We start from the raw sequence: 13,446 nt of genomic DNA, 5'->3' as shown, positions 1-13,446 counted from the left end.
TTTGGGTGTTCTGATCAAGTTTTAAAAATGATTTGCTTCCCTTATTATATTCCCTTAGCCTTTTTTTTTTTCTGTTTTGCATACTCTTAGCTTTTAAAAATTTCACCTTGTTGCCACAGAACTCTCTCAGGGAGGTTGTATGAGCTCATTTCGATGGAACAGAGGTGGTGACTTCAAAGGACGAAAGTGGGATACAGACCTGCCCACCGATTCTGCTGTAAGTCCCTAGATTCATTCATTCATTTATTTATTGTTGATTGACTGACAGGCACAGGGTCTCACTCTGTCACCCAGGCTGTAGTGCAGTGGCATAGTCACGTCTCACTGCAGCTTTGATCTCCCAGGGCTCAAGTGCTCCTCCCAGCTCAGCCTCCCAAGTAGCTGGGACTAGGCCTGAGCCACCACACCCAGTTAATTTTTTAAATTTTTTGTAGAGATGGGGTCTCACTTTTTTGCCCAGGCTGGTCTCGAAGTCCTGGGTTCAAGTGATCCCCTTGCCTCAGCTTCCCAAAGTGCCGGGTTTACAGACATGAGCTACTGTGCCTGACCCTTAGATTTATTTTGTTTTTTCAGTTTAATGTTTCCGTTACTGGATTTATGTGTTTTTGTTTGCCTATCATAAGTATTAAAAAATAATTTAGAAAATAAGGTATTTATAATAGTATCAGCATGTTCGCCCAACCACTGTTAATATTTTTGTGTATTTTTTCCTTTTACTTGGTTGCTACTATTTTTTAATGTTTTTATCATTTTGTAATTCTCCTGTATGTAAAATTATGTATTCTTCCACTTTTGTAATATTTAGGGTTTTTTTTTACTTCAACCTCCCCCTACCTAGATATTTTTTCATTATTACACACTGTCATTTAACTATTCTCCTATAGTGAACCTGAAAGTTTGAGACACTTTTGGTAGAGAAGGGATATTTACTTGTTTTTTGATCTTAAGTAATACAGCATGCAAATAGTGTGATGCGCATTGCTTTCTTGGGGTTGTCACTTTAAGAGAGACTCTTAGAATTATATTTAGGAGATCAAAGAACATAAATGTTCTTGTGTGCTTACGAGTTTTTCAAAATTATGTTCTCTCTTTTTTTTTATAGTGACTGTTAACGGGTGAAAATTAAGTTTTATGTTGAGATTCAGATTGAGAATTGAATGTATTTTATCTTGGTTTTGCTATTAACTGTGTTGGTATGAATGATCCACTTAGCAAAAAACTAAGAATGCCCTGCTTTTCTAGGGTTGCTATGGAAAACTAAAAATGTAGATCAAATATGTAGGGAATGGGAGTCTGGTGTTTAAGCCCCACCCTCCACCCCTACCCTCAACAGATAATGGTAACTTTGTAGGCTGGAGTATTTAAACTTTTTCAATTTGAAAAGGAAACCTTCCCCTCAAAATATAAACTGATTTGATGGCAAATATCTTTTTCTATTTTAAATTTTGAGTAGATTATTTGAATTAAGCCTAGCTTCATGTCTTAAACACACTGAATTCCTTTATGATTTAGGAGAGGAATTAGTGAATTCCTTATCTTTATAGGAAATAATACTTTCAATTAAAAGAATAGGTGTGCTACCTGAAGTATGTGTTTTTATCTTTTTATTCTACAGATTTTATCTTGTAAAATCTAACCATTTGACAGCATTTTTCTCATTCATTCTTTAGAGAAAATTTTTTTAATTGGAATCGTTATAAATACAGATGTTTCTAAAGGGCTACATACATGCTAGATTTTCATGCTGACTTAAAAAAATTATTTCTTCATCCTCAGATCATCATGCATGTATTTTGCACCTACCTTGACTCCAGATTACCTCCACATCCGAAGTATCCCGACGGAAAAACTTTTACTTCTCAGCACTTTGTTCAGACACCAAATAAACCAGGTATAAACCTCTCCTAAAAGAATGTGTTAAGATTTTCACACAAAATATCTCTGGGGGTTTGGTTTTTTAATGCAGCATATTTCCTTCCTTTACAGATGTTACGAATGAGAATGTTTTTTGCATTTATCAGAGTGCCATCAACCCTCCCCATTATGAGCTCATCTACCAGCGTCATGTGTACAACCTGCCAAAGGTATTTCTATATAGAGAAGATGTTACAGAATGTCTTGGGTGATTTGCTTTGATGGTGTTTTTAAAATTATAATCTCATGTTAATAGAAGAAGTAAATTTTTTAAATTAGGGAAAATGTGTTTCATACATATATATTTCTTACCATAAAAGTAATATGTGCTTAATTTGGGAAAGTATAAAGAATAAGAAGGAAACTCACTCATTCCATTACCTAAGGCAGCCATTGTTGATTTTTTGCTTGGTATATTGCCTTTTGGTAAATTTCATTTTGGTCTTATGTCTCTTTTTAGAGGCAGAGTCTAGCTCTGTCACCCAGGCTGGAGTGCAGTGGCATGATCATAGCTCATTGTTGCCTTGAACTCACGGGCCCAAGAAGTCCTTCTACCTCAGCCTCCCAAGTAGCTAGGACTACAAGCACATACTAGTATACCTGGCCAATTTGTTTTTTGTAGAGACAGTCTCTCCATGTTAACTCAGGCTGGTCCTGTACCCCTGGCCTTAAGCAGTCCTCCCACCTTGGCCTCCTAAAGTGCTGGAGTTACAGGTGTGAGCCATTGCACCTGGCCCTTTCTTTATATTTTTTATGGGCTAAAATGATTTATGTAGTTTTATATCTGCTTTTAAATATTAGCTTATAGCATAATTTTCCATACTATTAAAAAATCTTCATAAATTTTTTGTTTTTGTTGTTGTTGTTGTTGTTGTTGTTTTTTGAGATAGAGTCTCACTCTTACCCAGGCTGGAGTGCAGTAGCGCAATCTCGGCTCACTGCAACCTCTGCTTCCTGGGTTCCAGCAATTCTCCTGCCTCGGCCTCCCGAATAGCTGGGATCACAGGCACCCACCACCACCATTGGCTATTTTTTTGTATTTTAGTAGACATAGGGTTTCACCATGTTGCCCAGGCTGGTCTCAAACTCCTGAGCTCAGGCAATCTGCCCATCTCGGCCTCCCCAAGTGCTGGGATTACAGGCATAAGCCACCATGCCCAGCCTAAAAATAGTTCTTAATGGCTATAAAAAAAAATTCACTAGTATAATTTATTTTCTACTGTTGTACATTTTGGGTATTTCTAATTTTTTATTATAAATACTGCTGAAAAGGCCGAGGCAGACGGATCACGAGGTCAGGAGATCAAGACCATGCTGGCTAACACGGTGAAACCCCATCTCTACTAAAAATACAAAAAACTTAGCCGGGCATGGCTGGCGGTGGGCGCCTTTAGTCCCAGCTGCTGAGGAGGCTGAGGCAGGAGAATGGCGTGAACCCGGGAGGCGGAGCTTGCAGTGAGCTGAGATTGCGCCACTGCACTCCACCCTCGGTGACAGAGCAAGACTCCGTCTCAATAAAATAAAATAAAATAAAATAAAATAAAATAAAATAAAATAAAAATAAATAATGCTGAAAATGTATCTTCATGCATACAGCTATCTGCATTTCTTTAGCCCAGAGTTCTAAAAGTGGAATTCTAGGTCAAAATATTTTTAAGACTTTAAAAATAACATATTACCAAATTACTTTATAATAAAGGTATTGTATCAATTTATACTTCCATTAATGTGTTTTACTTTTTTTGAGGTAGTCTTGCTGTGTTGCTTAGGCTGATATCACATTCCTGGGTTCAAGCTATCCTCCTGACTCAGCCTCTTGAGTAGCTAAGATTACAGGCACATACAGGTTTTTACTCTTTTTTTTTTTTCCTGAGACCGAGGCTTGGTCTGTTGCCCAGGCTGGAGGGCAGTGGCGCGATCTTGGCTCAGTGCAACCTCTGCCTCCCAGGTTCAAGCGATTCTCCTGCCTCAGCCTCCCGAGTAGCTGGGACTCCAGGCACGTGCCACCACACTTGGGTAATTTTTTTTTTTTTTGTATTTTTAGTAAGAGACGGGGGTTTCACCATGTTAGCCAGGATGGTTTTGATCTCCTGACCTTATGATCCGCCTGCCTTGCCCTCCCAAAGTGCTGGGATGATAACAGGCATGAGCTGCCACACCCAGCCTGGTTTTTTACTCTTGATTACAAGCATCAGTTCTGTTGATAACCTTTGTAATTATTTTTGTTACCAGCATCTTTACTGAGAAATTTTACATTGGCTATAGTGATAAATTGTGCTCTCTATCAGATTCTCAGGAAGATATATTCATTTCTTTCAAGTTTAATATTTTGTCTCTGTATGTAAATACTTTGGGCCATTGAAGTTCTTGTGAATATCCATGCCAGTCTTTGTTTTAAACACTATCTGGTTTTTTTTCCTTTTCCTTATAGTGTAAACATTATCTTTTAAAAATCATACATTCTCTCAGATTCTTGAGTTAAAAACACATTAAATCAGAGTAAGTGGGGAAAAGTTAACCTGTAAATTGAAAATCTAAATTTGGAGCTGTTTTTACAGACCAAAAATTACATATAATAGTTTGATTTTAGAGTTAGCCATATGCTGCCTAGTATTCCCTTGCAGATAAAATAAATTCATATTTAATATGTTATTTATATGCTAAAGTATATTCTGATATATTTTAAAGTGTGACTCAAACCTTTTTTTATCCCAACACTTGTTTATACCATTACTTTGGGGGATAGAGCATTTCTGTGTGTGTAGTGTACAGGGGCACCAACCTCAGAATAGCTCTCCAGGCTCTTCCAGGCCTTAGTAAGTGTTTCTCCCCATGTGTGAAACACAGCCCCCTGGCCACCAGTATGTTACCTTTCTGCTCATCTTTCAGGTTGCAGCTTAAAATACAAAAAAAAAATTAGTCGGGCGAGGTGGCGGGCACCTGTGGTCCCAGCTACTCGGGAGGCTGAGGCAGGAAAATGGCGTGAACCTGGGAGGTGGAGGTTGCAGTGAGCTGAGATCACACCACTACACTCCACCCTGGTCGACAGAGCGACACTCCGTCTCCAAACAAAACAAAAAAGTCTTTCCCTCAGGGAGGCCTTCTGTCACTAACCAGTGTAAATCAGACACTGCATCTTCGTATGTTCCTGTGGCACCTCCTCTCACAGCATTCCTCACGCTTTGTTGTGATTCTTAGTTTACTGTCTGCCTTCCCTACTGGCTCTTAGGTCCTTGATTACATGTATCCTTTCTGTCTTCCTCACTGCAGTATTCCCACTTCCTAGCACAAAGCGTGGGTATTTTGTTTAATCAATAAATGAAAGTCTGAACTGTATGGAAATCTGAGTTAGTAGGATATGAATTGATAAGATATACATTTACCTACCAGACTGAATCTTTTTGGTTTGGATTAAATCTTGTCTTTTTTGTCTTTGTTCCAGGGCAGAAATAATATGTTTCATACATTGTTGATGTTTCTCTACGTCATAAAGACCAAAGAGTCAGGAATGCTTGGGTAGGTACTTACGCATTAAAAACGTAAGTAGTTATTTACTGATTTTCTTCCAATGTTAAGATTCTGCAGAAGGCAGCAGCATGTAACTGAAGATTTATGGATTGAACAATAGATAATGGCTTCAGCCCTGTCACAAACTACCTCTGCTATTTTGGGCAATCCATTAGCTACCTCCTCAGAACCCACTGGTAAAAGGCAAGTGGACTACGTCATTAGCATTATAGTTGTGTTCCCTGAAGGAATAATTCAGAGAGAGATAAAAATTAGACTCTTGGCATTTAAAAAAAAATTTTTTTTTTAATCTGGAGTCTGTGTTTTTCCAAGCCATTTCATTTCAGACACAAAGCATTCTGCAAAATGTTTACACTTCCAGAGAGACGGAGTCGGTACCCATTCCATAATATCATTAACTGCAATGGAAAAGTAGTCAGTTGAAATCATTTACATACTTGGTAACAAAGCTCACATATTGCAAGAAATTCAAAATTTTAGTATTTTCATTTTGATGATTAGAAATTTTAGTGTATCAAATGACATATGAAATAAGTAGACCCCAGCTAAAGCTAGGGATATTTGTAGTGCCTGATCTGGGAGTTGGAAAACCTGGGTTCTGGGTCCAGCTCTGCCATACTAAGTAACCTAAGGCTAATAAAAAAAACAAAGGGATGGGCTTGGAGCAGAAGGGATTGTGGTCATTTCCACTTCGGACATGCATGCACCTTTAAGTTTTAGATAGCATCCTGTAAACTCTAATTTAGAGTTTATACATGTCCTAGAACTGTGCTGTCCAGCCACCAGCCCCATGTGGCACTGAACACTTGAAGCAGGACTAGTCCAAATTGAGGTGCACTAAAGTGTAAAATGTGTAACAGATTTCAAAGACATAGCCCCCAAAAAGTAAGATAACTCCTTAAAAATTGTATATATTTGTTACATATTAAAATACTAGTTTGGATAGATTTAGTTAAGTGGAATATATTCTTAAAATTAATTTGACCTGTTTATTAGGTATCTACTAGAAAATTTAAAATTATGTGGCTTGCATTTGCTGTTCATACCATATTGTATTTTTATTGGACAGCACTGCTGTAGAGAAAGCAAAGCTCCTGTCTTTATTAGATGCAAAGATTAAAACAGACATGAACAGAAATTTGTAAACAAATATGAACATTTATTAGCTTTTTTTTTTCTTTTTTTTTGAGGTGGAGTCTCGCTTTTTTTTTTTTTTTTTTTTTTTGTGATGGAGTCTCGCTCTGTCGTCCAGGCCGAAGTATAGTGGCACTATCTCAGCTCACTGCAACCTCTGCCTCCCAAGTAGCTGGGACTACAGACGCCCGCCACCATGCCTGGCTATTTTTTGTATTTTTGGTAGAGACGGGGTTTCTCCATGTTGGTCTCAAACTCCTGACCTCAGGTGATCCGCCTGCCTGGCCTCCCAAAGTGCTGTAATTACAGGCGTGAGTCACCACGCCCAGCTATGAGCTTCTTTTATCATATATTTTTTCCTGTTAGAAAGATTAGGAAACTCACTTTTGTGGGGCATCTAAACTAACAGGGTTTTTTATTTTTAAATTATGAAAATAATGCATACTCAGTAGACAAGTATTTAACACAGCAGTGTATAAACTAGAACTAATTTTTAATTATGTGTAGAGACAGTATCTCACTATATTGCCCAGGCTGTGATCCACCCACCTGCCTTGGCCTTCTAATGTGCTGGGATTACAGGCATAAGCCACTCCACCTGGCTTTGTTTTTGTTTCTTTTGCTTAAAAATGTATTGTATCCAAACATAGTACTTTATGACCTAATTTTTAGTCTTATGGTATATCTTGGACATTCTCCCATGTCAAATTTTCCCTAAAATGTCTAGGAATATTTGGTTATAAATATATATTAGATGGAATATGGAATTTGATATAAATATGTTGTTAATACAGGTCAAGTATTCTTTATCTGAAATGCTTGGAACCAGGAGTGTTTCAGATTTGATTTTCTCCAGTTTTGGAATACTTGCAATAATTACTGGCTGAGCATCCCTAATCTAAAACTCCCCAGAATGCTCCAGTGAGCATTTCCTTTGAGCATCATGTTGTCACTCAAAAAGTTTTGGGTTTTGGAGCATTTCGGATTTTCAGATTATAGGTGCTTAACCTGTATAATATAAATAAACAATTTTTGGTTTTAATTGAAAATGTATCTTTTCCTCTGTGGATCCAAATTGGTATTTTGATGCATAAATGGTTTGTCATGATAGCATGAGGTTTGAGTGTCATATACAGTCTGTCATATGCATTAAAATGAAAAAGTGCTTAGTGGAGCAGCACTTTTTCATTTACTGAAATGTAATGAAATTTACTGAAAGGCCAAAAGAAATTGATACAATTTTTAAAGCGCTATCTTCTCTTAATGAGCAACTTATATATCGAAAATTAAGCATTTTAGACTAAAGCTAGTGTTTTTAAACTCGGGGGAAAAGCTTAGAAATTATTAACCTTTTGAACATGAATAATTTTTTAAATACATCCTAAAACAAATAGTTAAAAACTTTCCTATAACTTAAAATAAATGACTGAGTGGCTCAAATATAGTCCATTTGGATTTATGACCATAAACCCACAGATTGATCCAAATACATTATCAATTTAATGCCAGATATTTGTGCAGTAGCAGGAATCAGATGAATGTCCTACTTGCAAAAGGAAAAAAAATCTAGACAGAATTCACTGCACAGTGACTTAAATGTTCTGTTCGGGAAAAAACACTATAAAGTTTAAAGTTAAATGACAAACTGAAACAAAGCATTATTCTGCTATAATATAAGCAGTAGTAATTGGGTTTGCAAACATAGCAAATCCAAGCTCATATTTGTTATATATAAAGAACATATATGATTTTATTAGAAAAATGGACAAAGGCATGGAAGAATTCTTCATAAAGTGTTTAGACAGCTCCTAAACACAAAAAGATGCTTAGACTCTTGCACAAACAAGTCAAAATTAACTTTTTTTCTATCAGATTTGATATTTATCTGTGTAGGGTCGGTGAGGGTATGAAGAAATGGAAAATACAGTTGATAGAAATTAACTGTTTTGAAGGGCATTTTTGGCAGCTTTTTACCAAAGTTAATACCTTCTCATAATTTAAAAAGTCATAGAGGGCTAAAAGTTCATGACAGAAATGAGCAATTCCCTGTATTCCCCAAGTCTGCTTCCCAAAGTAGACTGTAGTTCCTCAGTGGCTTTTTCTTCTGTTATTACTCTCATAGTTCCAAATAATAGAGGTATACAGCTCTCTTGATTCTTCAGTTTCAGATATTCTCTATTGATTTTTTTATTTTGTTAGTTGAGTAATTTCTTTCTCTTATAACCCTCTGATTCCCTCAGACTTTGAGTACAGTCATATTACTCTCTGGAAGAGAAGTATATGTATTTTTTTATATGCAGTATGATTTAGTTTAATGTATTAATAATACACTTATGCAAACTCACTAAAGTATTCCCAGTAGTTAGTAAATTCCTAATTCAAATCAAGTAATACAATTCTCTGAGAGGCTAGCATCTCCATATCTTCCATCTTTTAAATGTAATTGATACTTTAATCTTGCTTGTTAAAATTATTCTGTTAGCTATTACCTGGTGTAATAGTTCTTGTTTACTGACATAAATCTATTTATTCTAAATTTCGGTTTTAAGCATAGCTAAGAAAGTAATTACTCTTACTGGAATTCACCTGATAAACTATGTATAACATAATTCATTGCAATATCACATTAAATATCAGTTAAACATGTATTAATCATAAAGATTTTTTTTTTTTGAGACAGAGTCTTACTCTGTCGCCCAGGCTAGAGTGCAGTGGCTGAATCTCAGCTCACTGCAAGCTCCGCCTCCCGGGTTTACGCCATTCTCCTGCCTCAGCCTCCAGGGTAGCTGGGACTACAGGCGCCCGCCACCTCGCCTGGCTTATTTTTTGTATTTTTTTTTTTAGTAGAGACGGGGTTTCACCGGGTTAGCCAGGATGGTCTCAATCTCCTGACCTCATGATCCGCCCGTCTTGGCCTCCCAAAGTGCTGGGATTATAGGCTTGAGCCACCACGCCTGGCCAACCAATTCTAATAAAAATTTTTTTCTCTTTATAGGAGAGTTAATCTTGGTCTATCTGGTGTGAATATATTGTGGATCTTTGGCGAGTAGCAGGTCATATATTTAATTCCAGACATTTGGACTTTTATTTTACTGAACCAGAAGTCGAAACTAAACATCTCTGAGCCACGGACTCTTCTGAAATAAAATACACATGTGTGTATGTTACAGACTCTTTAGATTTAACGAAAAATGTAGCAGTTATGAAATGTCATTGTAAAAATATGTACTGTATCTTCTATATCAAGAGACATTACCTTTAATTTTATATTGCTTTTCAGAAATTTCAGGTGACTATAAAACTGCAACCCTTCAGATTTTTATTGACTCAAAACAGTGCCATTATCCTTAATGAAATAGATTGTGAGTCTTTTTTTCATTATAACCCCCAAATGAGAATCATCTACCTGATCCTTGTGCCACAAAAAATGTTTTTCAATCTTTTTTTTTTTTTTTTTTTTTTTTTTGAGACAGGGTCTCTGTCACCCAGACTGGAGTGCAGTGGCATGATCTTGGCTCACTGCAACTTCTGCCTCCCAGGCTCAAGCAAAAATTCTCCTGCCTCCTGAGTAGCTGGGATTACAGGCATGCGCCACCACACCCAGCTAATTTTTATATTTTTAGTAGAGACGGGGTTTCACCATGTTGGCCAGGCTGGTCCCGAACTCCTGACTTCAGGTGATCCACCCACCTTGGCCTTCCAAAGTGCTGGGATTGCAGGTGTGAGCCACTGCGCCCAGCCTCAGTTATTTTATTTAATAGTGTAAGTACTTAGAAAGTAAGAAAATTGCTGATTTAGGTTTTTTTTTTTTTTTTTTTAATGTTTCCCCAGCATTCTGCAAGTTAGGCCAAAGCCCACATTCAAAGAAATGAGATTAACTCTTTAAGTAATGTGTTAAATTTACATATATTTTAAAATATTATTAAAGGAGGTTTGACAGTGTTGACATTTAAAAAGTCAACACTTGGATTAAATTTAGCTGGTAGTATTAATTTGGGTTTTAGTTAAGAGTCTGAGGATATCAAGAAAACTGTTTACCACTTTGGTTTTAGCAGCTCAGTTTTACTATTCCATAATGCGTTATTTTTAAAGTTCTCTTTTTAAGATCACAGTGATATCCTGTTTAAATTTTTAAAATATGTTCAAAATATCTGGAGGGTGAGAAGTTACCAAGTTTGTATGTTTCATTTGACTCACCATCTTTATTTTCTGTATGTATAAGTAGTAACTGGCAATTGCGTATATTTTCTTGATTAACATATTAGAGACTGCTTCCATCATCTTATGTAAACCTGGAAACAGCTGAAACTAGTCTTTTCTGAAGAACTGTATATCACTATTATTAGATGTGCATCCCATTCTGTCATTGCCTCAGACTTTGAATATATGGTCATTACTGTCTGGAAGAGAAGTATAATTATTTTTTTGTTGTTGTTATATGCAGTATGGTTTAATTTAAGATCTAGTAATAATACACATATGTAAACTCACTAAAGTATCACCAGTAATTAGTAAATTCCAAATTCAAGTCAGTACAGTTCTGTCTTTGTAAATTCTGTCTTTCAAAAAGTTGTTCGTGTTTTTAAAAGTTGATGTCCAAAGGAAAGGAGCTTCTTATCTTTTAAGTACTTTTGGTGTATGTTAAATATTTATTTGCTATGATATTCTAGAAGAAAATATCAAACATGTTAAATATAAGAACATGTTAAAATTTAAATTTGTTATTTCAAAAGTTACTGAAGATGTCTTGGAATAACAGTTGTTATGCTGTTAAACTATATAGTTGCATATACTTTATTAAAAGCACTATAGAGAAAAATTTTAACAATGCATAAGACAAAAGGTCTTTTTTTCTTTAGGGACTTAGCTTTTAGTCTAAAAATTCAAAGCCATAATATTTTATTTTTAAAGTGACTCAAAAAAATACAGTCTACAATAAATATATACATAGGGATACACACTTAAAAAGATGTTTTGTTTGCATACTATTAATAAGTCTAGTGTGGATTACTGTACTCTGGGTAGCTTTCCTGTATTAGCTTTTCTTCCCAAATATTTGAGCCAGTTTGTACTTAAATATAGCTTTTATTAAAAAATACTTTGGTGGATTCATTTGAATTCACCCCTCAGGAAGACAGTGCACTGCAAATAAGGCAATTTTTTTAGTCCTTGTGTTAAAATGAATAAATGTCTACTAATATCTCTGATCAAATGTTATTTACAGGATATATGTCACAAGTTTTTCTTTGATTGCTTGACTTCTTGTGGGATCAGATCCACTAATCTTCTAGATTACATTCACTTCATCATTTATCCTTTTCTTTGTCTATAAATATCATCCTTAAGCCAGATCTCTTTTAGAGGCATGTTAGGTATTTGTAATTTAGTTTCTGCTGAGACATACAAATGTTATATTGTGTGGCTTTCGCAAACTAAAATATACTTGACACTGATATTTTATGTTTTAACAGTAAAGACACGCAGCATGTGGGGTGGCACTTTCTTTTTCTTTTTCTTTTTTTTTTTTTTTTTTCTTTTTCTTTTTCTTTTGAGACGGAATTTTGCTCTTATTGCCCAGGCTGGAGTGCAATGGCACAATCTCAGCTCACTGCACTTGGCTCACTGCAACCTCTGCCTTCCAGTTTCAAGCAATTCTCCTGCCTCAGCCTCCCAGGTAGCTGGGATTCAGGCTCCCGCCACCATACCCAGCAAATTTTGTATTTTTAGTAGAGACGGGGTTTCACCATGTTGGGCAGGCTGGTCTTGAACTCCTGGCCTCGTGATCCACCCACCTCAGCTTCCCAAAGTGCAGGGATTACAGTCATGAGCCACCGCGCCCAGCCCTTTCTAGGCAGCTTTGTAATAGAAATGCACACATTGAAATGCACACATTCCTCAAAGGTCAGTCTTTGGTCCTCTGATTCACTGTATATGATTTTCCTTAGAGATCTCATTCATTCCACTTCATTTATCACCTCTCTGCCTTTGATTCCCAAATTCATCGAGCATAGTGTCTCTCCTGAACTGTAGTGTTGATTTCCATCTACCTGTCAGACATTTCTGTTTGGATATTCTGTGAACCCCATGTGTGAAACTGAGTTCACATCTGCTCATATCAGCTTCCTTTTACATCCCATTTTCTGTTCATTGTACTACCAGTTGCTCATGCTCAAAATTCTGGTGTTATCTTTGATTCCTGGAGCTCCCTGGATCCCCAATCCAATCAGGCAGCAAACCTCATCCATTCTTTCTTAACAATGTCTCTTGCAGCTGTACCTTTTCCATTTCTGCCACCACTATGCTCATTTACACCCTTATCAACCCACACAGGACTACTGCAGCAGCCTAGTTAATCTCACAGCCTTCGAATTGTTGCCATGCTTCCAGATTTTCCAATTCATCCTGCACATTCTCTTCAAATTCATCTTCCTAGAACACCTGTTTGATCATTTCATCCCCCTGATAAATTCCTTAGCCTAACATTTGAAGCTCCACACAATCTGGCCCCAACCTGGCCTCATGCACCTAAACCCTGGGCTCCAGCCAGTGCAGGCTGCTGCCTGCTTGCTGGGTTCTCTCTGTGCTACTCATCCTGATCACTCTCTGGGGATGCCCCCTCTCAATCTACTGTCTTCCCCTGCATTGAGACTTCACTCTAATTAAACCTGCTGTTTGGAGCTAGTCCTGACCACTCCAGATGGCAGTCATTTCTCCCCTTGAGTGATTAGATCTGTGCCCCTCCTTTGGCACTCAGCAGCTACATGAATGATTCAGAAGTGACTTTTAGTCAAACAGTAGGTCCTCATATCTTGTCTCATCCTTGCACAAGAACTGAGTTTTCTTACTAGTCTGAGCTGTGCTGCTGTTCAA

General features: G+C 36.9%; 1 protein-coding gene across 2 annotated transcripts in view; it reads left to right on the top strand.

Annotated features, from left to right (window-relative positions):
• Positions 1-11,406, top strand: part of TMEM209 (transmembrane protein 209) — a 42,441-nt gene extending 31,035 nt beyond the window's left edge. For both annotated transcript variants that reach the window (XM_023207859.1, XM_023207858.1), the window contains 5 exons: positions 120-217; positions 1,777-1,891; positions 1,987-2,084; positions 5,357-5,430; positions 9,572-11,406. In XM_023207859.1, coding sequence (XP_023063627.1) covers positions 120-217; positions 1,777-1,891; positions 1,987-2,084; positions 5,357-5,430; positions 9,572-9,626 — 440 coding nt within the window. In that variant the 3' untranslated portion in view covers positions 9,627-11,406. The remainder of the gene's footprint in view (positions 1-119; positions 218-1,776; positions 1,892-1,986; positions 2,085-5,356; positions 5,431-9,571) is intronic.
• The last annotated feature ends 2,040 nt before the right edge of the window (positions 11,407-13,446 follow it).

Source organism: Piliocolobus tephrosceles, chromosome 8 (genome assembly GCF_002776525.5).
Source record: "Piliocolobus tephrosceles isolate RC106 chromosome 8, ASM277652v3, whole genome shotgun sequence".
Taxonomy (NCBI): Eukaryota; Metazoa; Chordata; class Mammalia; order Primates; family Cercopithecidae; genus Piliocolobus; species Piliocolobus tephrosceles.
The sequence above is the reverse complement of the archived record's forward strand: the minus strand, read 5'-3'. Positions and strand labels throughout refer to the sequence as shown.